The 26,719-nt window shown below is 48.1% G+C and overlaps 2 protein-coding genes across 3 annotated transcripts; one reads left to right on the top strand and one right to left on the bottom strand.

The window, feature by feature from the left end:
- Positions 1 to 106: 106 nt before the first annotated feature.
- PALB2 (partner and localizer of BRCA2) lies at positions 107 to 15,217 on the bottom strand. Of its 2 annotated transcripts, none has more exons than XR_014541363.1 (13): positions 14,782 to 14,999; positions 13,375 to 13,434; positions 12,794 to 12,893; positions 9,822 to 11,495; positions 8,252 to 9,000; positions 6,623 to 6,697; positions 5,482 to 5,643; positions 4,946 to 5,190; positions 3,771 to 4,123; positions 3,483 to 3,599; positions 2,399 to 2,486; positions 1,627 to 1,775; positions 107 to 806 (listed from the first exon to the last, which is right to left on the bottom strand). XR_014541363.1 is itself a non-coding variant. In XM_083584669.1 (13 exons), the coding sequence occupies exons 1-13, from the start codon at positions 14,962 to 14,964 to the stop codon at positions 572 to 574; spliced, it is 3,840 nt and encodes a 1,279-aa protein (XP_083440795.1). In that variant the 5' UTR covers positions 14,965 to 15,217; the 3' UTR covers positions 107 to 571. The 2 variants fall into 2 exon arrangements, 1 of the variants encoding a protein (XP_083440795.1); XM_083584669.1 differs by having other exon boundaries at positions 3,771 to 3,932; positions 5,105 to 5,190; positions 14,782 to 15,217.
- Positions 15,218 to 15,279: 62 nt separating this feature from the next.
- On the top strand, positions 15,280 to 26,019 carry DCTN5 (dynactin subunit 5). Its single transcript, XM_083584689.1, has 6 exons — positions 15,280 to 15,437; positions 16,637 to 16,705; positions 17,327 to 17,445; positions 18,532 to 18,643; positions 24,127 to 24,229; positions 24,367 to 26,019. The coding sequence occupies exons 1-6, from the start codon at positions 15,390 to 15,392 to the stop codon at positions 24,462 to 24,464; spliced, it is 549 nt and encodes a 182-aa protein (XP_083440815.1). The 5' UTR covers positions 15,280 to 15,389; the 3' UTR covers positions 24,465 to 26,019.
- Positions 26,020 to 26,719: the final 700 nt, after the last annotated feature.

The following is a 26,719-nucleotide window of genomic DNA, read 5'->3' as shown; positions in this document are numbered from 1 at the left end:
TCCTTTTCTGTTGTGTCTATTACTTCATCCTTTTCTATTGGGTCTATTACCATTGTGAGGCTGGGTGAATGGACTGTCTTATCTTTCAGTGATACACATACAGCACTTGGAAAATTTTAGGCAATTTATAAGTGTTTAGAAACAAACCCGTCACCTAGAAAACTTTATACATTTTTTGAAAAAGAAATTTTAATATTACATTTAAGACACTCCAGAAAATGTTTTTAACAGTTCAAAGCCTGCCCAAGAGGGTGAACAGTAAGAACAATAGATTTTGCACAATGCTGTGCCCAGGGAAGCCCATTGGGGTATGCAAAGAAAACGTTCAAAGTGGATCGTGCCCATTATCAATTCCTGAGACCAGCCTTCTGGGATAAAACTACCATTGGCCCCAGCAGGCACAACTATACTGGCAATGCCAGAATAAACAGAATATAACTTTCTCCTAGGGCTACTTCATAACACTTTTGAAATTGGTTTATTCCTGAAAGCATTCAACTTTTTGGAGAAATGGATCCACTAGTCCTTACATGTTGTTCAAGTGCAGGAAATCTTGTCCAAATCAACTCATCTAACCAAGCGAGTCCCTCAAAGCTGTTGTATAACTGTAAATGTAAACACTGCCGTCCTTTTGCCCAGCCAGCAGACAAGTGTCAGTTACAGACCACCTGGCGAGAGACCAGCTCCCTTCAGAGTTGGGGGGCAGCAGAGCCGTGCACTGCCCCCAAAATAAATCCCAGACAGCAATGGTTCCAGATGTTAGCACAGCTGCTGCAGAAGCGCCCTTCACTTCACCCTCCAAGTACCTAGAGCCAAAAGCAATATCCAGATTAATGCTGCCCCATAACATAACTATTTAACTTTTTTTAAGTAGAACTAAAATGCAAGAGCATAAAGTCAAAATAAAAACAAGAAACACAGAGGACTCACACGATTAAAAACAGATTTAACATTTTTCTACAACTTTATACAAGGCTGTTTTTTTAAAATCACAACAGTGCAGTAAAATCTGGATCCTTAAAAAGCCTGCTTAAATAGAAGTGGAAGTTACAGCATGTTTTAATGATCCTCATCATCAACCAGGAAAAAAAGCTGTTTGTGGAAGAGGTCCAGGATGTTCAAAGGGCAGAGAAGGTGGCAGGCAGAAAGTGGTCTGCACTTGAATGATAACCCATCATGACACACGCCAGCAGAGGCTTCATTAGGAACTCCTGACATGAAGAGCTGCAGAGGAAGCAGCTCCCTTCACCAGAGTCCAGGAAGCTCCAGTGCTTAAAATCAGATTTACACAGGAGGCTGGCAGGAAGGAGGCAGTGCCCTCCCAGTGACCTAGAGCTACAGAAGCATCAGCAGGAATGTAGCTCCACTGGGCTGGAAAGAAAGTGGGGGAGGGGAAGCATGTGCCTTGAATACAGGACATCCCCAGTCATTGCTGCGCCCAGTTAACGTTATCAGAGGTAACAGGACTGGGAGAAACCTCTGCCAGAGAGCCTGGGAGCTGCTGCCAGCCAGAGTAGGAAGAAATGAGCTAAATGAGCAGTCAGATCCCCATACCCTAGTTTGGCTGCAATCTGCTCTAACTGCTGGTTTTATGGGTGGAAACAACAACAACAAGCAACAACTTGCCTTCCTGTGCTTCCCAGGGGAAGAGATAAGGACATCAGCCTAGCACTCCTCGCTGTCTTGGGGTTGAGCACAACCACCTGGAAGGCAGGGTTCACACATGAGTTGCTCTCCTTGGCATGCGGGTGGCTCAGAACTACGAACAGGAGGCCCTGATCCACAAGGAAGGAAAAGCAAGTGGAAATGTCAATTCAGCAAGCAACAAAAGTAGCAGCAACTGGTGGTGGAACCGGGGGGAGGGAGAGGAGAACCAGGGCTCAGGAAAGTAGTGCCCCCTTAACAAGATTGTGACTCTGTTTCTAACCCACCTCAAAGACTCAAGGCATGCTGCAGTCTGAAAGCTGCACGCAGCTTGCTGCAAACCTGACTGAAAGCAGAGCTTCTGTTAAAATCTCAGATCGGGAAACGTTTTGGTTTGGCTCTTAGATGCCAATCCAGAAACATTTTAACCCAGGGAACAGAAGGCTACATTGATGGAGACTTTGCTGATGCCTTACACTGCAATGGGATGTAGGAGTGAAGGCAACCTCCTAGGAATGCAGAACTAAAGGGATTTAGGGCCTTCAAGGTCAAAGTTGGACCTTGGTTGTGTCTAGAGCTAGGGAGCTAGTGCAGCACAAAGACCAGAACATCAGGGGTGGGGATGGGAGAGGTAAGTGCAAGGGTGCAACTTGAATCCCAGATCCCCTTTTCCCCAAGATGCCTTGCTCCTTGACCCAGCCCAAACTGCAGCACTGTGTATTTCACAGAGCAGAACCTGCTTTAAGAGACATACCGAGTCAGAATAGGCTTTGTGGCAGACAGATCCTGGGTAGGAAGAACCAAGGCGAACCTTCCTCAGCAGCTGCCCAGTTGTCAAGTTCCTGCAAAAGGAGAAAGCAAATGTCACCTGCTCCTGTACAGAGTGCAGCAAAAGGGGGGGTGTAGAACCAAACAGTGAAAATGTTCTGGAAGGCCTGTAAACAACATCTTGATAGTCAGGATAACCCCAAGACTAATTGTTAGTTGCTGCAAAAATGAGGTCACGTATGTTTATCTGCTTTGAAGCCTTAGTTCTGATTCAGTTAGGAGAGGAGAGACTTCTCCCGCCGGCTGCCTGTCAGCTACTCCCTTATCTAAGGAGATGGATGCGAGCTGGGAAGGGGCCTCTAAGCCAGGGGTATTAACTGGGCTACTGATGCCAGCTTGTGTAGCTTGCTTTGTGTACAAAGAAGGGCCTGTAGCTCAGTGGTAGTGCACCTGTTTTGCATTCAAAAAGTCTTGGGTACAATTTCTAGCCCCTCCAGGTAGGGCTGGGAGAAACTCCCCAGTCTGAAACCCAAGAGAGTTTCAGTCACTTCCAGGTTTCGATCGTTTGGGAGCCAAACGTTTGAGAACTAGGCTATTCAAAAACCAAGGTACAGCTGTATTAGTATTATTATTAGTAATAGTAATATACCACTCTATATCCACAAGTCTCAGGACTGTTCACAGGAAATCCACTATCAATCATTACTTTCTGGGCTTGCCAAGATTAGCATGTTAAAAATATTGTTTCCACCCCACCCCAAAATTAAAACAATATAAGACAAATGTATGCTGTTGAATTACCAAGTCTTAATTTTAAAAAATAATTTAAAAATATTTAAAGTGTCATTTACTAGCCTCCTCTCCCCACAAACAAATATTTCCTCCCATGTGAGCGGGGGTGGAATATACGTTTATAAAATTGCAGTGTACCTTTTTTCTGGTTTCCTTATGAAATATAAGTCAAACATCAGAGTCTCATTAATTTAGGACACTGGGAAGTTTTTAGATTTAGATTTAGAGAAAAACTTTGTTCTGGCAGTGGTGCAAGTAAACTCCATACAGATGCTTACCAGACCACCAAGCAATCTGTGGTAGTCAAGGCAATTAAAGCCTCCTCCATCCCATCAACTTCAGCAAAAGCCAAAACAGTCTCTTCAGGAGGCATCAAAGCCTGCCTCTCCTTATTCCTAGAAACAAAAGAAACCCCCAGGGATGTTGAAACCAAGCTGAAAGAAGTAGAAGATGTCTCAAAGACAGCAAAACACCTTTTGTCTCTGCTGCTGCTCCAGGAGATCAAAGGACCGCCCCCCCCCCAACACCAACTTTCCTTTCCCACTGCTGCTGCCACCACCTCTCACCTTCCTGTCTCAGAGAAAGAGAGGACTTCCACTTCTTGGTCTTGGAGTGACCCACAACTACTGACCAGCCTCCTATTCTTTAGTCCAAGGACAGCATTTATGTTTCCAGTTTTGACGAGGGGTTGCTTAACACAGCCATCTTCAGAAGAATAAAACAAGAACCTAGAAGAAAAGGTGACATGTTAGCTTTTGGCCCCAATTCCAAGCATGTTTGTAATCCCTCCCTTATGTCAACAGCACTTACTTCAGGCAGGTATGCTGAGAACCTTAGTGTATTGGTAACATCTCTGTGCCACCATGCAAGAAAAACAGGGTTATTTGACAAGGCAGTCCTCATAATTCCTTGCCTCTGTCTTACAGTATGTACTGTGAACTTCTGAGATTTGGGTGTATTTATGTTCACTATGAAAAGGGTCTGCTATGTTCAGCTCTTTTACAGAGCACTGCAAGGAAATTCTGTATTTCTGCTTCTCCCAAAGGCCACGAAGTCATTGATGGGAGGTTTTCTGTGTCTTTTTCTATGCATAACTGTGGTAACTCAGTAACCTGTAGCACTGCTTGCTGAAAAGGTAAATGGTAACTGTACTGGTCTGTAAGAAGCATTGCAAAATCCATATTAGAGAAATACCTTTATTAAGCCAGCTGAAATGTTGAAAAATACTGTGCAAGCTTTCGAGTTCTCCAAAACTAACAACATAAAAAAGGCCCTGCTGAAACAGATCAAATACCAAAGGCCCATCTTGTCCAGCATCATAGAAGCCAACCAGATGCTTCTGGGAAGTCCACAAGGGAAATCCGAGTGCAACTGCAGCCCTCTCCTCACTTGTGATTCCAAACAACTTGTATTCAGAGGATGCTTCCTCTGAAAGTGGAGGTAGAACATAGCCATCATGACTAGTAGCCATTCATGGCCTTATCCTACTCTTTTAAAGCTATTCTACTTGGTAGATATAACTTCTAGGAGATCTCCATCAGGCTAGATGGCAAGCAATGCAAAGTGAGGTAGGGGGAGAGACACAGATGAGGTGCACTTGAGAGTCTGCACACTATTTCATGACATTTCAGCCGGCCTAACAGAAGTACAGTTGAATGAGTTATTAATACCCAAAGAGCAGAGCATCATGTTATAAGAGGGTCAATCTCACTTCTCTGCAGCAGCACTCAGAAATAACCACAAAGACTTAACTGTCAAGGTTCCTTCCTCAAGGCCACAGCAGTAGAGCCGGTCTCTACTCAGAGCCCAAAAAGCATTTTTAAAGTAACACTTAAGGTGCACAATGATTATGTTGCAGAGGAACACACATTTTGGATCTCTGAAAACAGGCACAACTCACCTGATCTCTGAAATCTCCAGTCCTCCCAATGCAACACACACAAGGCTCTGGACACCTGGAAGAGGGACAATCTGAATGACTGGAACCTGGGGAATCAGAGTAACAGGAATCAACTCTCTTCCTCCTCATCCGTGCTCCCCCTTCCAGGACAAGAAGAGCCTGGCTGCTGGAAGAGGCCAAAGGGGGCCCATCTAGTCCAGCATGTTGCTATCCCAAGGGCCAACCAGATGCTCCAATGGGAAGAAGCCGAGAGCCAGTTTTTGTTTCCAGAAGTTACTCAAGGGCAACTGCAGCAAGTTGTTGGTGCTATGATAGCCACCATGGGGCAGACCACACATATTCTATTTCAGCAGGAGCAAAGACCCCTTCTTTCTAACCTTTGTAAAGTGCCAGGTGTGCACAGAGCCCCAGTGGCCGGTCTCCAGATGCCTCCAGAGGGAAACAGAAGCCTCACAAGCTGTCACAACACACAGTGCTGTGAAGTCAGCGGCCTCCCACCACACGGTGCCCACGTCCACTGAGCATGAGCCAGAGCAGCTCTGTACAAAACAAGAGAAAAAGAATCAATAGGGGGCAGGTGGGTGGGAGGGAAATGTTGCCAGCAAAGGCAAATCATGTGCCACAAAGAGCTTCCAGCAGCAGCAGCAGCAGCAGCAACAGCAGCAGCAAGGGGTTGGTGCTCCCCTACACAGGGAAAAGCAGCTTACTGAACACGTACAGGCACCAGACCAGCGGCTAGCTCAATAAAGGGGCTGAGGCTCAAGCTTGCCAGGAAAGCACCTGCACATCCAGGCCTTCCTCCCAATATGGACCAGATGTGGTCTCTCAGTGCTTCATTTCTAAAGGCCTTTCCCCTGTTCATGCCAGATGCGCTGACGACGTCAAGTACTTGCGCATACTTGAACTTGGCTAATCCTGCCCTTCCGCTTCCTCCCCACGTCCTGAGACTGAGAGGGAGAGCACACATGGGCACCCAACCACAATACTGCTGTCCTCCGCATACACACATGCAAAAAAAAAGCAGCATTCTTGGCACTATACTGGAGGCCTGTCCTAGGAAAGGAGAGAGTGAAGGGAGGATGCAAGAGAAAGGAGAGCACCCAAGAGGGTGGGGGCCACTGTGCCACTCCTCTGACTCCACAGGCAAGTGGCTATCTGCACCTCTACAATATTTTGTTACATATTCATAACCATTTCTGAGCCGCTTAATTTTTTTAACCCCGAAGCAGTGTAAGCTATATACAATATAAATACAATCTCCATTATAATGAAAAACCCAAACCAATAAAATAGAATAAAAGCATATAAAAGAAAAGATAAACAAAAGCGTGAATCAGTTCTAGCAAGCCTGAATAACATTGTCCATGCAGGGTCCAACCTCCAGGGGGAAAAGGACACATTTGTGTCCAGAAGTAGGTAGAATCGGAAAAAGGCGTTTAAAAAATAAAATAAAGTGCAGGCATGCATTTACATCAATAAAGCACTTTTTTAAAAAGTGGCATGGTTTTCTTCTTTGACCTTTAGTTTTGAGGTCATCTGCAAGCTCCCTTTTCTCTGGCTGTCCTCTGCTGGGTCTTCTACGGCCACTTCGTTCTGCAATAAAACATCAAGGTAATAAAATGAAGAACCATATGGCTTCCGGGCAGCAGAGTTCCCACCTGCCTCTTAAGCGCCAGGCACCTGGAATGCTAATAGTAGGTTGATAAGCAATGCAATAATTGTTAATTAGTCAGATAGGTACTTGATGTTTGGCTAGATTTGTTTGGTTTTATTTAATTGGAGTGTACAGAGTTGCCGAAACTAAGTCTAATGCTTTAATGTATCATATATTTTGATGTTAGCCGCCCTGAGCCCGGTTCTGGCCAGGGAGGGCGGGATATAATTAAAATGTATTATTATTATTATTATTATTATTATTATTATTATTATTATTATTACTACTACTACTACTACTACTACTACTACATCTGCAGAAATGTGATTTTGGACAGACAAGGGTACCTAAGCTTGGCTCAAGCACAGTTGTCCCAAATCAAGATTCCTGGAAGTTAAGGTGAAACATGAACTCTCAATATTCCAACCCCTTGAATGAGGTGGAGAACCTTTGGTGCTCCAAATTTTGTTGATCTGCAACTCCCATCATGCCTAAAGGGGATGTTGGGAGATGCAGTTCAGCAGCATGTGGAGCGACAGAAGTTTCCCACTCAAGGTAGGCTATACATCTGTACCAAGGATTTATGCATGAAAGATACTGCCTAAGGGTGGAAGCTTGAACTAGGCTGCCTTCTTTTGGACGCAAGGGTATTCTGCACCTAGTAGGCTAAAAACAAACAGTGATTTGCCCCTTGCTGGGAATGGTCTTGGAATGCTCATGAACATTCTACCTGCTCAGGGATAAGGTTTCAGCCACAGTACCCTGGCAATTGATGCAGCTTCTGTGAAAGAAAAGTCGATCCGGCTGGGAAAGGTGGGGGGACTCTCACACAGGGCTGAATGACGGGAGAGAGGTGTTGGCAGAAACAGGCTGAGTAGGCAGGAATGTTGAGCGATGGGTAGCTAAGGGGACCCAAGTGAACTCCAGGTGACGGTGACCAAAGAAAGGGGGCACAGTAGGCAACAAGAACCTGAGGAATGGGCAGATGCTGAGGGATAAAGGGAGGGAGAAACAGGCAAGACATGGAAGCAAAGAAAGGCAAAGACGTAGAGAAGCTGTGGGAAACTTAGGCAGGGCCAAAGAACAGGGAGTGTCATGGAGTTCTGGAGGCAGCCAAGAGAAAGGAAAGAAAGAGGTACACAAGGGAGCAAGTTTTGATTATAACTGCAGTTCCTGGAAGGTCAAGCCTGCAGCTCTGACAGAAACGCCTCCGCTTTCTCCTTGGGAATCCCAGAGACCTCTACAATTATGACCAAAAGCAGAGAGCAGTTGGTACTACCCAGCAAGAGTGTGCGATCACTGATTGATAATTACAGCAGAATGTGGGTGGAGTGAGTAACAATGTTCAGCTGCATTTTTAGCTGCTCTTTTGTTTTATTGAACACTCTTAATTATATAACTTGTGCTGTAAATATGATGCTCTGCTCTTGTTGATTATTGTTTGTACACTGTTTGGAAAGCAGCACAGAAATTGTATGAATAAACCAACCAACCATAGGCTCCTCTGCTCTTTCTTCCTGTTTGGGGGATTCCTTGTAACACTCAACAGACTCGCCAGCTGACAGCAGCCTTTCTTCAAAGCTGGCCACGTCCTCATCAGGCTTCCAGCTCTTTTCCCTTTGGCCTTGTGACCATGAGGGCATCCTTTCGCCACCTCCCTCTTCTTCCTCTTGCCTGCTCCTGGGCAAGGCAGAAATACCTGCAGAGTCCCCTGGCTCAGGGCTGGCATGAGCTTGCAAAGCAGATGCGCCAGGTGTGCCTGGCAAGGCCTGGGAGGCTGGGGTTGCCCCCAAACGGGGGAAAACTGGGGTAGGCAGCTGGGACTCTGGGACACCCTCCAGGGGTAGAGAGAGGAACAACTCAGTTGATGGAAGAGCTTTCCGAGGGGAGCCCACTGGAAAGGGTGGCTCTTTCTCCAGGGAAATGGGATTCTCTCCTAGTGCTGAATCTTTCTCAAAGCCAGCCCCACTAGTGTCCTGGAGGCACTTGGCTGACTGGCCAGTGTCAAAAGTCTCCGGCGGATTTACAGCACAGGCTTTGAGCTTTTCCAGTTTAAGGAGCCCAAATTCATCTTCAGGTAGGTGGAATTCTTGGAGATCTAAGCCACAGGGCAGCCATTCAAGACTGGACATCTTACTTCTCTTGCCGTGAAAAGGAAGGGGCAATTTGGGAGAACCTGTCCCAAAGAGGTAAAGTGAAGTAGGATCCCGAGATTCCACAGGCAGGCTGGCCCTCCTTCTACCTGCAAACACAAAAGAGAAACAGCTTAGCCTGTCATTCACTGCAGTCGTGAGGATTTTACTCTAGAAGGGCTCCTGGGATCCTTAAAGCCACCCTGCTTCAAATTAGCAGCAGGAGACCTGTTGGTTTGAAACATGCTCTCAGTTGTCCTTTGCTGAACAACCTAGATGCTCTAAGCTGTGAACTCCCCTGCATCTCAGGATTCTCCTGGAAGAAATGGACAGATGCAAATGACCTGTGTGCTTCCAGGGACGTTTTGAAAAGCCTTGACTTCTGCCCCCATCCCCCAGCTCAATAAGGCCCCAAAACAATGGGGAAATATCAAAGGCCACCAAGGGGCCTGTAAAATGAGCATATAGTGATCAAGCTGGAAATCCAAAAGCCCTCCCCATCCCCAATTAGTATGGGACACAATCAATCAATCAATCAATCAATCAGGGAGCTCCTCTTGTGTGCCAGCTGCACAGCACCTCCAACTCACTTCAAAGTGGGCCAGTCACAAAGAACTTCCTAAGGAGATCCTGCAGGTCAGCCCACCCTCATGAAAATACGGCACCTAAGGGAGCTTTCTCAACTTGCCTCATGGGGAGGGGTCTCCACTGAAGATGCCAAGCCAGTGTACACAGGAAATGAGCAAAATATTCCCAAGGGGATATTTACTGAGGCCTTTCATGAGAGCCATTGGAGAAATTGGTGGGCACTCTGGTGCCCACAAATACTGCATTGGCGGCCCTTGCTCTAAAGGGACCAAGTAGGAGCCCCCTCCCCAAGCTGCCCCTGGGTGATAAAGCTGAACGAGCTCTGGGTCCAGGGGTCACATACCTCGGGATGCTCCCCTCCGCTTGCATTTCACAGAGGCAACTAGGGGTGCATAGTGAGGCAAGGGGTCTCTATCCACTTGTGCCGGATTGACCACAGTGTTGTTCCAATTCCCAGCCTGCTCAGGAGACCCACTGTCAGGACAACATGTCTTGTCATTTTCTTCCAGGAGTCCCATGAAGCTGGAGGGAACACTGGCCTTTGAGTTCACCACCTGTGAGACATGGACAGTCTCTAACTCAGTCTCAGGGTGTGTGGAAGCAGAAACTGCTGACTCTGCCGGCCATTTTCTGCCACTCTGCTTGGATTCCACGCTGCCACCAGATGTAATGTAAAGCACTGTGGCTTTGTCTCTTCCATGGTGGTTTTCTTTCCTTCCCTGAGCTTCACTTGGCACAAGAGAACTCTCAACCTTGGGAATTGTCAGCTCCATGTTCTCTGCTGGGTCCTCCACTGTGCAGGACATGGCCTTGTGATTAGACCTCCCTCTCAGCCTTCTCTTTCTTCTGGGCTGCCCTAGGCCTTCACTCTGTACTGGATCCACACTGGAAGATGTGCTCTCATTAGAAAGAGACTGAAGAGGAGAAGTGCCAGGGCTGGCACCAGAATCGGCAAATGGGAAAGGAACAGCCTCCCTCTGCTCACCACTTTCTGTCTGCCCTTGGGAGGATGACGAGGCTGGATCTGTGCTCTTCTCCTTGCACACAATTCTCTGTCCTTTCCTACTTTTGCCCAGCTGGGTTTGAATGACGGCTGCCAAGTTCACCTCCCTCTGTTGACTGGACATTAGCCGTGTTGTCCTTACGTAATACTCAACAGGAAACAGGAGCCCCTCAACTACTGTGCAAGAGCTCAGCACATCCTTAGCAGGTGTGGCTAGAGCCCTATCCAGGAGGGGAGATCCAGCTTCTTCAAGCTGATCCCCTAAACCCTTTCCACTGGGCTTACTGGTGGGAGCATCACCACTGCTGAGCTCCAATTTCTGAGGTTCCTGGCATCGGATGCCTTCTTGCTGCATTCCGTCCCCATGTGTATGAAAGGCAGCCTCAATGGTCACAGCTAAGCCTGCAAACCGGCCTGCCTCCTCCTCCATCTGTGGAGATTCATTCTGCACGTCTGCAGGTGACACAATATTCTTGACAGCTGGACCTCCAGAGCTATCAAATAGGCTTTCCTCACAAAGATGCTCAGGTGAAGGGTTCTGGCTTTTACGCGACAGATCATAAAGAAAGGTAGTTTGCCCAGATGTTTCTTGTAAACAATCCAGATGCAGCAACACAGGAGAAACATCGCTGCCTCTTCCTTCTTCAGCTGTGTTCCCTGAAGAGGCCACTGGGATGCTATGGTCCATCCATAAACTGTCACTTCTGTTGAAAACTGGCGACCTGGAGCCCTGGGAGCTCTCTGGCTGGGGTACCACATTTCTCAGAGGTGCATCCCATGTAGATTCTTCTTTCTCCTCCAAAGCCAAAGATGCTCTCTGTTGCACTTTGGTTCTACTTCTTGACAAACTTTTCTGGTTTTTCTTAAGAGCAGGACTAAAGAGAACCTTTTTGCAGTCCTGGTTGCTACATGAAGAACTCAAGTTTGCTAGCAAGCTGTCTTCTTGGTTGAAGGCCTCAGGCTTGAAGGTGACTGAGGCAGTTTTTGCAGTGTTCTTCTTTGAACAGCCACCATCTGTGAAGGAAAAAATAACAGCACTCTCCCATCAAGGAAGCACACAGCACAGCAAAACGAAGCACATTTTAATCAAAAAAGTTGAAAACTACAAAGGCAGTTTAACATAAGACTGTTTCACTTCCTAAAGAGTGGAGAGATTTCAGGCTTGACAAATCTACGTTCCTTTTAAAAAAAAATTAAAACCCAGAGATTCATCAAACAGAATCTGGTACGAAAACCACTTAGAATTAAATAATTGAGTGCTGAGGAATTTCTTTTGAGTGCTAGAACTGAGCTCACAGTCCATGTACAGTGGTACCTCCGGTTACAGACGGGATCCGTTCCGGAGGCCCGGCCATATCCCGAAAAGTCCGTAACTGGAGGCACCCTTCTGCGCACATGCCACATTTGCAACCTGAAGTTTGCGTATCCAGAGGGATACGTAAGAAGAGGTACGATTGCATAGAAAAAAAACCGCTTCTGGTTACACATACATATGGTATTTTCTTCAGATTACCAATATGTGGGAACATAGAAAGCAGTATAACTAGAGGAACAGCTGTATAATATCGGAGCTGTATAATATAAACTGGATTATATTGAATCAGACCATTGGTCAATCTAACTACTGACTACACTCCTGGCAATGGATCTCCAGGGTTTCAGGCAGAGAGTCTCTCCAAGTCCTACCTGGAGACAGATTTATGAACTTGGTGAATTCAAAGCAGATGCTTTGCCACTGAATTGCAATTCTTCCAAATGTTTGATCTCAGCCTAGAGGCGTGCGATAAAAAGTGCCTCTGAACATGTCTGGAGCACATCTCCTCTGCACAATTCATTGTGGCTTATCCATGGATCTCACAAGTAGAAAGCAAAGGCTTCCAGTCTACCCAGCACAATTTTTAAGATGGCTTTAGCCCCAGTTCCCCTCATTTTAGAAAATAAGCACTCACAAATACCCTAGAGTAAGGGGCTAGTTCTGAACTGGGACACCAGGCCTCATCTGTACATAGCCAAACAGAAAATGTGCAGGATTCTAAGTGAACAGAATCCAAGACCCCAACAATGCAAAGTTTTGGAGCAGAAACAACAGAAGAAAACTTAAGTTTTATGGCATCTCCCTGTAATGGTCTCACTTAGTCCTCAGCCCAAGAGGCCTGCCCAAGAACAGCATCGTGTGCAATAATTACAAAAAGTGCTCTGCCTTTTGGGAAAGGTAGAGTGAGCTGAGCCTATAATACAAGAGCCATGGAGCAATGACTTCATCAGGACAGATAAACACCCAAAGAACCATCGATCTGCCTTTCATGGCTTACCTGCAAGGTCCCCCTCAGCTTCCTCTTGCATAAGCAACAGGTTTTTCTCTGCAACCGTTTTCTTGACATAGTTGTTCACCTTTTCAGCTCTTTCAGCACGCTACAAAAACAAAATAAACAAGGGTAATGGGAAGACCGGCGCTTAATCAGATGTGCTTCCATTTTCTGCCAAAAATGTTATTATTATTATTTATTAAATGTTTATATCACTCTTCATGAGATGATCACAGGGGAGGGGTTACAACATAGAAACACAAAAATACACACTATAGTAACAAACAAAACAATACCCCCCCCCCCAGTTTAAAAGGCCATAGAGTGTTTAATTAACCAAGGCCTGGAAGAAGAGGGATGTTTTTTGACTGGCACCTAAAGATATGTAAGGAAGGAGTCAGGTGAGCCTCCCCAGAGAGCACATTCCACAAGCAAGGGGCCACTGCAGAAAAGACCTGCTCTCGTGTTGCTGCCCTCAGGACCTCTTGAAGAGGAACATCGAGAAGGGCCTCAGGTGATGAAACATGTTCCCCAACTGAAGAAATCAATTGCTTATAAGTCCTTGGCAGACACTATTGTTTACTTACCTGTAACCTGTGGAATGTTTTGCTGTATTCTCTTTTCAATAAGGCCAACTTTTCTTTCAGCTGGAAGACAAAGATGTTACAAGGTGGTCACCACAAGTTGTTTTAAAACAATGTTTGGGAAGGCAGCAGCTACATGAACTGCATTGCCAAACACTTGGTCTTGCTGGAGGAAGGAGGAACACAAGAATGCACACCGAAACAATGTACTCAAAATGAAGGGTTCTGTGTAACTTAAAACAGCATCCCCAACAGTATAAACCAGCCTCCCTCAATTAGTGCCCTCCAGGTATTTTGGAGTGCAACTCCCAACAGCCCCAGCCAACACAGCTGTATGACGTTGGGGCTGATAGAGGTTATAGGCCTAACATCTGGAGGGCACAAAGTTGGGGGAGGCTGGTTTAAACAGATCCCCAAAAGGAGTACATAGGAAATTGCCCTATAGTGAGTGAGATAATTGCTCTATCCAACTCAGTAGTGTCTCTAAATGAACGGCTGTGGCTCTCCAGGTATCAGATAAGGGCAGCTCAACCTGGAGATGCTGAAGGTGGAATCAGGGACCAGCTGCATGCCAAGCAGTTGCTCTACTGCTAAGTTATGGACCTATATATGGGCCAGTGGCTCTCCAGGGTTTCAGACGGGGTCTTTCTTACTCCCACCTGGAGATGCTGATGGGAACTGAACCTGGGAGTTTGTGTGTGCAAAGCAAGTGTTTACATTCCTTCCCTACAAAGTAAGATTCCATCTAGCTCAGTATTGTCGACACTGGCAGTGGCTCTCCAGGGTTTCAAGCAAAGGTCTTTCTGACTCCCACCTGAAGATGCCGGTGGGGACTAAAAACAGGCGCTTTTTTTGTATGCAAACTGGAGTGAGAGTGTTCTTCCAAGCCATGATCTTTCTCAACCTTGGGTCTCCCGATGTTCTTGAACTACAACTCCCATCATATCTGACCCCTCGCCATGCTGGCTAGGAATGATGGGAGTGATAGCCCAGCAACATCTGGGGACCCAAGGTTGAGGAAGAATCCAGTCCACATGGTTCTAAATAAACAGCTGGTTTAAGCAAGGTCATAGGAAACTGCCTTACACAAAGTCAGATTATTGGAGTCCATCTAGCCCGTACTGTCTACACTGACTGGCAGCAACTCTCCAAGGTTCCCAGCCCTATCTGGAAATCCCACTCATGGGGCCTTCTGCGTGCAAAGCACATGCTCTATACCGCAGAGTGAGGGCCTTCTCCCCTGTCCCGCCTCCTGAAATCTCAACCACAGAAAAAGAGGAGAGGGGCGGGCCTGGGCGGGCCTTCCTTCCACAGCTGCCAGGCCAAAGCCCCTCTCTTCAAGAGACCCTCCCGCCCTTTCCTCCTCTGGCCAAAGCCCCTCCCTCGTGGCCCCTCTCGCCCGGCGCCCACCTGGGCCTTCTCCTGCGCGTTGAGGGCCGGGAAGTGGCCCCGCGGAGGCTCCATATTTCCCGCTCTCTGCGCGCCACGCACCTCGCGCCAGCTGCGCCTGCGCAGTAGCTGAACCAGCGAAACAGCGTCCATGGAAACGAAAGATTCGCCTGGAGCGAGGGAATGTCTCTGCGCATGCGCCATGTCAAGAAACGGGAGATAGCGCCATAGAGACGGAAGGTAGAGCGGCTCGTTCCCCCTCCCGCCCCGCTATCATCCACCCACTTAATATTGCGCTTTATTCTCCGCAGCTGCGACACCAGAGCGTGCCCAACAAAGGGATGTCTCTAGTCAGAGCCGAATGTTGAAATAAGACAGGGCACCATGGATAATAAGGCAAGGGAGGGGGGAGTCGCCTTGTTTCAAACAGAAACCGGAAGTAAATGTATTCACGTCACTTTCGTCTTCAGTCATTGGCTGGCAGTGTTTGGAGGCCTCCGGGACGGTCTGTGCTGATAGGCTGCAAAGTCTACGGCCCGCGGGAGGGCGGAAGTGGGACGTTTGTACGGTAGCCCCGCGGGGACAATAGAGTCGGGGAGCCGCTCTGGGTGTGACGCGGGGGCTTCGCGATGGAGCTGAGCGAAATGCTCTACAACAAGTCCGAGTACATCGAGACGGTGCGTGTCGAGTCAAGGCGCTAGTCCTCTTTACCTGGGAACCAGGCCCGTGGGAGTGGGAGAAGCATCGCCGTGCCAGGGCGCTCACCTCAGAATAATGCATGAAACGTATGGAGGCAGAGCGGAGGCCACAATTCGTTCGTTTCCTCCTCCCTCCCCGCCTTTTCTCCTCGCATGCCTTGTCTTTTTTTTATTTTAAGGCTACGGGCGAAGCCGCCTTTTTAAAAGTGATATATAAGCCGCTCTGGAAGGCTGCCCCCATTTTTTTGCCTGAAAAGCAGGATGGAAAGTGTCTAAATAATATAATAGCAGCAAAGTGCGGGTTGTGATGGTGAGGTCTGGAAGGGCCTTTGGCTAGTGCCTGAAAGGCATACCCAGTGGAGCCAGAAAGGCTCTCTCTCTGGACCCCCAACCCCACTCAGCTTCAGAGGGTGGGGGCATGCGGTGAAGAGTCCTATACCATGATCACTGTACATGGACTAAGGTGGCCCTCTAGGTACCTGACTCCTAAGCTGGCAAATGAATGAAGCAGACTTCCCTGGCCTGGTGCCCTCTGGGTGTTTTGTATTCCAAAGCATCAGGAGGGCACCTGATTGCTGAAAAGGTAATAGAAATGGCTATTTGGAAACTAACCAACACCTAGTGAAGCAGTTTCAGTACCAGCAATGTGTGTTTCCATTGGCTGTTCCCAATTAATAACCAGTTACCATGAACAGGAGGGGGGCTGTTGTAATTCATTGGTCAGTCCCTGCCTTACATGCAAAACCCCCAGGTTCAATTCTCAGCTTCCTTGGGGTGGCTAAATAGAGAGCTGTTGCCAGTCAGTGCTGAGGGAGGTGGGACAATTAACCTGACTTGGTATAAGCAGCTTCCTATGAGCTTATATGCTATTGGGTTGTGTTCATGCAAAGCTGCTAAGAATTATCTTAATGCACAGTGAAATAATAAAATAATAGCACAACAGCACTTAATTATCATATCAAATGAAACACACCCACTCACCCTTGAAGTTTGAGAAATACTTAGAGGCAGGCACCCCACATGTAACGTTATGGTAGTTAATCTGGAGGCCATTGGGTTACAGATAACTATGGCCGTTTGCTGCTCCCACCCATATTGCAAAGACCGCAGGGCTTTCGCCCAAGTACCTTCTCTAAGAGCTTTGTTTTTGCTAATCATTTCTGCCTTTATCTCTTTAGGCATCTGGGAACAAAGTGAGCAGGCAGTCTGTGTTGTGTGGAAGCCAGAACATTGTGCTCAATGGCAAGGTGAGAAGTCATTGAACTCCAGAGGCTGCCTATGGGACAGGGTAGGAAGGGATTGTAAGTGCAGTGAACAGTTCATGGCCTACTGATAGATTCAAAGGATGGAAAATAAGACCTCTTGTTCAGGTAGGCCAGTGATGCCCAAAGTGAGTGGTACTGCTCCCTGGGGGGGGGGCAGTGGGATAACCTGGAGAGTACTAAGAGGCAAGGGGACTCTTGAGGTGGGCCCCTTCAAGTGTGTTGATTGCTTATTTACATTGACCAGGCTACAGCAAACTGTGAAACACCTTTCTTCCTTCATATTTCAAGTTTTACTGCTCTCATCATTTTCAAAGCCATTTCCTAAATTTATGTTTTAAATTGTTTCTATGCTTTTTTTAATTGTGAACCATCTAGGGAGACTCTTTAATGCAGCATAAAAATACTAAACTAAATAAAAGATAATCTTGACACTGGCTGCACCTGGGGGTGGTTCTTACAGCAACCAAGGAAGATGAGCCATTTAGTGTGTTGTTCACATTTACATGAATCCCATCTTTTGCATGTTTCTCACGGTCCTATCAGAATGCCATCCTGCTTTGAGAAAGCTCCAAAACTGCAGTAATTCTCTTCTTTCCCATTCAGACAATTGTCATGAACGACTGCATCATCCGAGGGGACTTGGCCAATGTGAGAGTTGGGCGCCACTGCGTGGTCAAAAGCCGAAGTGTCATCCGTCCACCTTTCAAGAAATTCAGCAAGGGGTAGGAGTTGCTTGGGACAAGGTGGGAGGGCTTCCTTGAAACAGGGTAGCGCTGAGTTTTGAGTTCAAGGAGCTGGGTTCCTTAATAAACATACAATCATCTAGACTGATAATCCCACTGCTCAATTCCTTTTGATATCTCTCCCCCCCTCCCACTTGGAATATCCTTTGGCAGAAGTGACAACTATCCATAGGAGATGATTGAGAAATCATCACGTACACATCCCAGCTTCAAAAGTGTGGGGGTTAGTGAAGGTGACCCATGCTGCCTGGCTCCATTGTTTTGTTCTATTTTTAGATTAATGAATTTGAGTAGAGAAGAGTGTATACCATTTTTTAGCCTACATATCTGTAGTTGGATAGCTCCAGCAAAGCCCCAGCAACCAGCTGCTCATCAGGGCTTGCATAGTGCTGTGTTTGCTCCCCCACATGGTTTGATTTCAGTCATGATGCCATGCCATTGACAGACGAGCAGCCCCTCCCAGCTGTCAAACTTGACCCATGGTTGGTGGGGGAGATTACCAGTCCCACCAGCTGAATCTACTTCCTCACTCAATATAATTGTTCAAAGAGTGCATGGGACCTTTCCTGGTGATGATGAGCCTGGGGGATTCCACATACTTGGAAGTGGAGACTTTGCTGAGAGGGTGACTGCTGTCTAACCTTTTTCTCAGTGGAACTGGAAGGAGACCTCTGCATTGGCCTCTAGCCAAAAGACAGCAGCCCTAGACATTGTGGGGCTGGTGTACTGCCTTACATCTGCTTCTTGACATGGCTTCAGCCAAAACCTAAGGACGGGCAGAGCGGACGAGCTTTGGTTGGAGGTTGCCAACAGTGAGGAATTCGGAGGGGGGATCCAGGAAATCTTTATGTTCTTCCTTGTCAATCCCACTTGGGCACTGATAGCTCCTGGTCATGCTGCATGTTCTTTGATCAAGCTTTGCAAGTCATGTTACAGTTCTGGGGCTTCAGTGATTAGATTAGATTAGATTAGATTAGATTAGATTAGATTAGATTAGATTTTTGGTGGGGTAGGTGTTGCTGGCTATAAATCTGCCCCCCCCAACACACATGTGTATTTCTTCAGGGTTGCATTTTTCCCTCTGCACATCGGTGACCACGTTTTCATTGAGGAGGACTGCGTCGTCAATGCGGCTCAGATCGGCTCCTACGTCCACATAGGCAAAAACTGTGTCATTGTAAGTGTGTCTCCCCTTGGGCATCCTGTAAAGTCTATGCAGCATAACAGTCCCACTGAATTTCAGGCAGTTGCACAGGGGTCAAAAGAACCTAAGAAGAGCCTGCTGGACCAGGTCAAAGGGGGCTCATCTAGTCAAGCGTCTTGTTCTCATAGGGGCCAACCAGATGCCTGTGGGCAACCAGCCAGGGTATTTATTTGGCTCAGAATCAAGTTTTATTTATTTACTGCATTTATATGCCACCTTTCCTCCAAGGTGGACTACATCATTCTCCTCTAACCTGTTTTATTCTCACAACAACACCAGGGAAGTAGGTTAGGCAGAAGGTCCCCCAGTGAACTTCTTAGCTGAGTGGGGATTTGAACCCTGGTATCTTCCAGGTCCTAGTTTGACACCAACCACCGCACCACACCACACCACACCACACCACACCGGCTCTCTAGTTCACCTTGAGGCTCTTGTAAGCCTGGATGCCTAAACAGATCACACCACAGTTCAAGATCCACACATGCACCCATTCAAATGGAACTTCCTGGCCATGTCCGTGTTTGGGTGGGGAGGCAGGCGGAAGCTGAGACCCATTCATATGCCAGAGATTTCAACTTGTGGAGTGGAGCCTTCTGCTCCTGGTCAGCTGCTTGCTGTGGTTGCCAAACTCCAGTCCCAGCTGCTGTGTTCCCCTCTTGCCTGCAGCAGTGCAGGGCACCAGCTAATGGCAGGAGGGTGGGATCATGGCAATGGGAAGGGCTGTGGCTTGGCAGGCCTGTCAAGAGATTTCTGCTGCTCACCTAGCAGAGCTCCACCTGGGACAGCAGCAGGAGTTTGGTCTGTGCAGTTCTTTTTGTGTTGTGGGGAGTAGGCGCAACTTCAGACCGAGGGAACTGAGAAGCAGGCCCCAACTTCTGTATGCAATGCAGATGTTCTACCACTGAGCATTGGGGAAGGGACATAGCTCATTGGTACAGCGTCTGCATTGCATGCGGAAGGTCCCAGGTTCAATCCTCAGTAGCATCTCCAAGTAGGGCTGAGAGAGATCTCTGCCTGAAACCATAGAGAACCATTGCTTCCAGTCAGTGTTGACAATACTGAGCTAGATGGACCAAGGGCCTGATTCAGTATAGGGCAGCATCCTATGTTCTTATGAAAAAGTTATTGAGTGAATATGCATGCATAGTTTCTGCACTGCACAGGATGAGCAGCATACCAGTGAACGGGCTGATAGCAAAATCCAGTCACCCCCTGTCTTCATGCCTGGGCAACCCCAGGATATGGGTGAAAAACCCCAGCAGAGTCCACTCCTTGTAGAGATCAGAGAAAAACACACACACAGGAAGCAGGATTCTTCAGTAAGTGTTTTACTGAGGCTTAAATGCATATAGGAACTTACTGGATTCTCAGTAAGGCAAAATCTTTGCTCCAAAGCGCATCCAGTTAAAGAAGCAAAACCACACAATATATATGGAAACAAAAGTAAAGAGCAGGATGTAGGACAAAAGATAAACTGCCCAGCAGGCAGGGGTATGTATCTCCCACTGAGGCAGTGACCTTGACTAGATAAATGCAGCTGCAAGCTTGTTCTGTTGTGAACACGCTAGAAAGTTCAGGAAGATTCTAGTCGATTCTACATCCATAAAACTTCCATCCCTTACAGTTAGAACCTCTCTATGCATCTAACCCTTTCTGAACAGACTTAATGAAGCCATCCCCAATTAACAGCCATGGGGCTGTATCTAACTAACTCCTGTTCAGGGTAGACCCACTGAAATCAATGAACCTAAGTTAGTACTGTAATGTCCATGACTGGTAATGGGTCTGCTCTGAGTAAGGCTAACATGGGGTACAATCCAATGATTCATCAGTGTGTGAGAGAAACACAATTTGTCCGAGAGAAAAAGGCATCATATCTGTGTAACGTGGTTAGCGATAAAAGATACACCCATACGCTTATAACACACAATTTCCGTGGCTGAGTGTAAGAACATAAGAGTCTGCTGCTGGATCAGGCCAGTGGCCTATCTAATCCAGCATCCTGTTCTCACAGAGGCTGAGCAATTGCCTATGGTAAACCAGCACGCAGAATGCAAGAGCAGCTCTCCCCTCCTGTTGTTTCCACCAACTGGTATTCAGAAACATTGCTGTTTCCAGGTGCGGAGGTATAGCATAGCCCTCATGGCTGGTAGTCACTGAGAGCCCTCTCCTCCATGATATTGTCTAGCCCTCTTTTAAAGGGTCTTCTTGGCAGTGGCGCCCTCCTTGTGGAAAGCCCTCTCATCAGATGTCAAGGAGATAAAGAATTGCACAACTTTTAGAAAACATATGAAGGCAGCCCTGTTCAGGGAAGTTTTTAATGTCTGACATTTTATTATTATTTATATTTTTCTGGGAACCACCCAGAGTAGCTGAGGAAGCCCAGCCAGATGGGTGGTGTATAAATAATAATAATAATAATAATAATAATTTATTTATTTATTTGTATCCTGCCCTCCCCAGCCGAAGCTGGCCTCGGAGCGGCTAACAACAGTAAAATGATACAACATTCTAAAATCAGTTCATTATAAAATCAGTTCAAATCAGATTAATGGCAACCATTGGGCTAGAGTTCTATGAGGATTACCGAAGGAGGGGGTCAGGCTGTGCCTTGGCCAAAGGCCTGGTGGAACAGCTCTGTCTTGCAGGCCCTGTGGAAAGATGTCAAGTCCCGCAGGGCCCTAGTCTCTTGTGACAGAGCGTTCCACCAGATCGGGGCCAGAGCCGAAAAGCCCTGGCTCTGATTGAGGCCAGCCTAACCTCTCTGTGGCCCGGGACCTCCAAGATGTTTTTGTTTGAAGACGTAAGGTCCTCTGTGGGACATACCAGGAGAGGTGGTCCCGTAGGTATGAGGGTCCTAGGCCGTATAGGGCTTTAAAGGTTAAAACCAGCACTTTAAACCTGATCCTGTACTCCACCATATAATAATAATAATAATAATAATAATAATAATAATAATAATAATAATAGTTATCCAAGTTGGTGGCCATCCTGCAGCAATATAGCTGTGAAGCTGTACCCACGGGACCTGTTGACAACTTGCCAGAGTGCCTGTCGAGAGATCCCAGGAGAGTGTATCAATCTAAGCCCCAATTGTAGCAACCTCCTCCTTTGTCTTTCACCATCCAGCCCTAGTATTAAAAAAAGTCCTGCGTGACTCAGTGTTTGCACTTTAAATGCCACTTGGCTCCCCTGCTCTTTTGTCAACGGGCATTGCATCGGATCTCTCCTGCCTGCGCCCTCTTTGTCAAAGTGGCCTGAGCTCAAGCGCCAGCTGCTCGTGGGGGCTGCCCTGAATAAGCGCTTTGTTCCCAGAGTTGGCACCAGTTCAGAGCCCCTGGTTTGTCAGCCTTGCTGTTGCTGGGAAATGTGAAGAGGACAGCCAGGATAGCTTACCTGAACAAGATACCACTGTGGTTTGGCATGTGTGGAGATACCTGAGAAGGGGGCATGTGTCCTGGACACAAGAAGAGCCTGCTGGATCAGGCCAAAGGAAGCCCATCTAGTCCAGCATCCTGTTATCACAGTGGCCAGCCAGATGCCTGTTATGGGAAACACTTAAGTAGGACCTGAGCACAAGAGCCCTCTCCTCTCTTGTGTCTCCCAACTGTGGAGGCAGAGCATAGTCATCCTGGCTAGTAGCCATTGATAGGCCGCCCCTCCATGAATTTGTCCAGTCCTCTTTTGAAGACATCCAAGTTGGTGGCCATCACTGCCTCCTGTGCGAGTGAGTTCCACAGTTTAACTATGCACTGTTTTGAGGAAGTTTAACTATGGGCCATTTGGAGAACGACTTAGTTTTATCCGTCATGAATCTTCCAATCTCCCTGAAAAGTGGGGTGGACTGTCTGTGTCTCTTTAAAGAGAGGGCACGTCCTGATCTCCCAACAGAGTCTTCCTGGTGGGAATGATTCCCCTCTCTGGCAGCCAAACCAAACAACAAACTTCAGAACGAGGTAACTCGAGAGCTTTCTGAATCTCTCCCACGTCCCCACCTGAGCAAACATTGTTAGGTTTTTATTTGCTGAGAGAACAGAGCTTCTGGCTGTCCGGGGACTGCAGTGTGTGGGACGTGACTCCCGCTTAACTGTCCCAGAACCTGCCTTTGGCACCTGACCTGAGCAACTCGGCTCCTCTCATGCCCAGGAACTGCAGCCCAGAGGCGTCTGAAGCGAAAACACACATTTGCCAGAACAGTAAAAGATCCGGTGTTAATCACTACGTTTTGCTCACCTGCTCAAGCAGGTTCTATGGGAACTTCAGCTGGAGGGGGGGAGCTGTGTCCCTGCAGATGGAGTTGGACTATACTGTAGTTCCCATTAGCCTTGACCATCTGCTGCATTGGCTGGAACTGATGGATTTGGAGGCATGGTTTCCCCAGCCTTGAACTAGAGTGTGGTACAGAAAAACATAAGACAGGCCTGCTGAATCAGGCCAGAGGGGGCCCATCTTTTCACAGGGGCTGACCAAATGCCCCAATGGAAAGCCCACAAGCAGGATCCAAGCACAAGAGCACTCTCCCGGTGCTTTCCAGCAACTGGTATTCAGAGGCATCCTGCCTCTGACAGTGGAAGTAGAACAGAGTTGGTGGCTAGCAGCCATCAATAACACTCTCTTCCATGAATTTGTCAAATCCTATTTTAAAGCCATCCAAGTTGGGGACCATCATTGCCTCCTGTCGGACTAAGTCCCGTAGTTTAACCATGCAGTTACACACACACACACACACACACACACACACACACACACTTGGTGCCTTTTCATATCTTTTTATTCTTTGCTGGGTGGTCTGCAGGCCACACCAAGCCCCCCTCTGCCTTCCTCCCAGCTGTTCCTGCTGGCTGTTGGCTCTCTGTGCCATGTATGGAAAGGCTTTGGACCTCCCAGATGTTGCTGAACTACCACTCCCATCAGCCCCAGCAAGCATGGCCAATGGCCTGAAATGATGTGAGTGTTAGTTCAACAACAGCTGGAAGACCAAAAGTTCCCCACCCTGCAGCTGGCCAGGTGCTCTCTCGTTCTTCAGGCATGCTGGCTGTGCACGCTCCCCTGATCAAAGCTCCCTGCACATTGTAGCAGTTTGATTCCCTACCCAAGATTAGTGCTGCAAATCACACACAGAATTGTAGAGTTGCAAGGGAGTCCTGTGGGCCACCTAGTTCAACACCTTTCAACACAAGAATCGTAGCTAAAGAATCCTTGACAGATAGCCATCCAAACTCTGTTTAAAAACCTCCAATGAAGGAGCGTCTGCAGTACTCGGAAGGAAAGTCCTGTAGTGCTGCAGTTGGTGAGATTGCCAGTTAAGAACAAAACCACCCACTTGGATGCAGTTGAGCATTGGGCTGCCTGCTGGCCCTTTAAGCCTGGAAGTCCAGGGCATGAGTGGCAGGTGGAAGGGTGGGAACCTGGGGCCTGTTCTAATTCCAAACTGACTTGTGGCACATCCTTTTTAGGGTCGCCGGTGTGTCCTCAAAGACTGCTGCAAGATCCTTGATAACACAGTCTTGCCTCCGGAAACAGTGGTCCCACCTTTTACCGTCTTTGCAGGCTGCCCAGGTAAATGGGGAAAAAGGGGTGGGGGGAGGCCTGCCCTATAAAGCTGTGTGTGCCTTACTCAAAGTGGGACAGTGACTGCACAGCAAAGGATGTTCCTTATTTCCAGGCTGGCTGCTCACACTCCACTTCACCCCCAGGGCTCTTCTCTGGAGAACTTCCCGAGTGCACACAGGAGCTGATGATTGACGTCACCAAGAGCTACTACCAGAAGTTCCTGCCCCTCACCCAGGTCTAGCCGTCTCCACCTGGCCCTCCCGTGACCCTCTGCAGGAGGAAGAGTGGGAAGAAGCTTTGGCGTGACAGGCGTGGCTTGTGAGAGTCCTGCAAGCAGCTGGCTCCAAGCCTGACTGGCAAACTCTGCAAGAAGCTGCCTTGTGTAACACCATCTTCCCTTCTTGGGCATCACCTTCATTCCTCTGCCTCACACCCTTGCCCACGATCTGGACTGTTCTGTCCCATATGGGAGGCCTTTTCCCGCTGACCACCCTAGCCCTGCCACTGACCAGCCTGGACTAACCCCACTGTCTACTCCTTCGCTTGTGAGAGACTCACATGTTATTTATTTATCCCTAGATCCAGGGTGCATTAGAATGTGAAATGGGCAGAGACAAACCTCCTGAGTGGGAGGACAGCCAGCCAGCCTACAGGGGGGGGGTCTGTGTGTTTCTGCTGTCATCTCCCCCCACCCAACACATTCCTAATTAGAGGCCAACGTGACCAGAGGCCCCTCAGCACCCTCTCCTCCAGGCAGGTGTGTATGTAGCCTCCCTCCCTGCCTGCCACCCTCCAGTGGGGAAGGATCTGCTCCCTGCCTGGACAAGATGAGAAAGTGTTCATCTATTTGGCCCTTGAAGGCTTCCCAGCAAGCCTCCATCTCCACTTCATACGACTGTTGTGAAGGCCATCGTAGATGTGGGACATGCACTGTGACCCAGATCAGACTGTCCAGACTGTCCCTTTATCAGCTGCATATTTTTCAGGCAGCGAGAGATATGTGACTCAGAGAAAAGGGTGGCGCTGAGGAGGTGACCTGGCACTTAACCATAGCAATCCACTCTTGAACACATGCCCTCGGCAAGCAGCTGCTTTGACTCGTTTCCTCCTGCAGGGGGTGACTTTGTAGAGGTTGTTTCAGAGCATAGGGCTTGAGTGCAGGCAGGAGGTGGGTGGCCTTGTGGATTTTGCACAGGGGTGGGGGTCCCTGCACAGGGTTATGAATGGGGGTAGTATGTCTGGAAGGGCATAGGGCAGGGACAGGGCTCCTGTGGTTCTTCGGAAGCTGCTAGACTCCCAACTCCCACCTTGCCTGACCAAGCTGGCTGATGGGAGTCCAGCATCAGCTGACAGGCCACAGCTTCCCCATGGCTGGGTCATCTGCAAGAGAAGGTTGTGTCCTTCCCTTTAGGGTAGACACTGCTGGAAAACATGAAGGAACCAGCTTCCATCTGGGGATGCAAATGACTCCCACCCCTGCCATATATGCTCTGCCGATCCTTTGCTTCTTTCCAGGTCAAACCCCAAGTCCATTGGTTTGGTGGCTGTGCGTATCCCTGGTTCCCACCCAGCTGCTTCCCGAATGTTGGATACAGGGCCAGCATACTTGCAGGCAGGCGGGTGGGTGTGCTTCTTCTTTTCATCTGTTCTACGGCACGTACAGCTTTGCCACCCATTAACTAGCCATGGCCTCTCCAAACACAGAAGCCTGGAGGAGCTGCTATTAACCATCGCGTCACTGTCCGCCTTGTTTATACTTTGCTGTCCACAAATTAAAATCCTCTCAAGTAGGTCAAGTGCTTTGAAGTGGTAATTTTCCTCCAACAAATCTTCTGGAAACAGAGCGGGGGGGGGTGTCCCACTGGCGTCACCACCCACTGCTTTGGCTGGGGGCAGGGGTGCTAGCTGCACCTCTCATTGGTGAAATCTCCAACTGCTGAATAAATGGGGCTGCTCAACCAGGCACCCAGACTAGCCCAGCCCAGCTGCCTGTAATTCCACACATAGAATTCTAGAATTTGGGAGGGACCTCAGAGGTCATCTAATCCAAATCCCTCTAGCGAAGGAGAGTCCACCAGGGGACTCTGTTTCCTCTTACTTTGTGTTTAAAATGGCCTTTCAAAGAGCTTTTGCAACAAGAGATGCCTGTGTCAGCCTGACCTCCAGAGCTGTTGGCATGGCACTGAAGGTCATGTGGAGGCAGCTTCCATCCTCCAGGGCTGGGCTTTTCAAAGGGTGGCCTTGGGATACAAATCTCAGCGTAGGCAGGAGGGCTTTTGCCTCCTTGATGCCTGCTGCTGCTCTCCTTGATGCCAAGTAAGGAGGGAAAGGATGAGTGCCCCCCCCCCGGTTCTTTGTGCCAGGTCCTCCCTCCCATGTCAAACAGCTGCACATGGCAGTGAACTGATTTGAGCCTGTGCTTCCTGAAAAGAGCCCAGTTTGGACCCGGTGCCTGAAACGGTACAGAGCCAAGGCCCAGCAAACTTATCATGGGGC

This window comes from Podarcis filfolensis (genome assembly GCF_964270895.1).
Source record: "Podarcis filfolensis genome assembly, chromosome: 14".
Taxonomy (NCBI): domain Eukaryota; kingdom Metazoa; phylum Chordata; class Lepidosauria; order Squamata; family Lacertidae; genus Podarcis; species Podarcis filfolensis.
The sequence above is the reverse complement of the archived record's forward strand: the minus strand, read 5'-3'. Positions and strand labels throughout refer to the sequence as shown.

What these genes read in the sequence shown, in the direction of transcription:
- PALB2 (XM_083584669.1), bottom strand. Translation starts at nt 14,964, where the DNA reads ATGGCGCATGCGCAGAGACATTCCCTCGCTCCAGGCGAATCTTTCGTT. An exon ending in AGCTGAGGGGGACCTTGCAG is followed by an intron (nt 11,496 to 12,793) that starts GTAAGCCATGAA and finishes TTTCCTTCACAG; the next exon opens with ATGGTGGCTGTTCAAAGAAG. An exon ending in AGATGACCTCAAAACTAAAG is followed by an intron (nt 5,644 to 6,622) that starts GTCAAAGAAGAA and finishes TGTTTTGTACAG; the next exon opens with AGCTGCTCTGGCTCATGCTC.
- DCTN5 (XM_083584689.1), top strand. Translation starts at nt 15,390, where the DNA reads ATGGAGCTGAGCGAAATGCTCTACAACAAGTCCGAGTACATCGAGACG. An exon ending in TAGGCAAAAACTGTGTCATT is followed by an intron (nt 18,644 to 24,126) that starts GTAAGTGTGTCT and finishes CATCCTTTTTAG; the next exon opens with GGTCGCCGGTGTGTCCTCAA. An exon ending in CGTCTTTGCAGGCTGCCCAG is followed by an intron (nt 24,230 to 24,366) that starts GTAAATGGGGAA and finishes CTTCACCCCCAG; the next exon opens with GGCTCTTCTCTGGAGAACTT.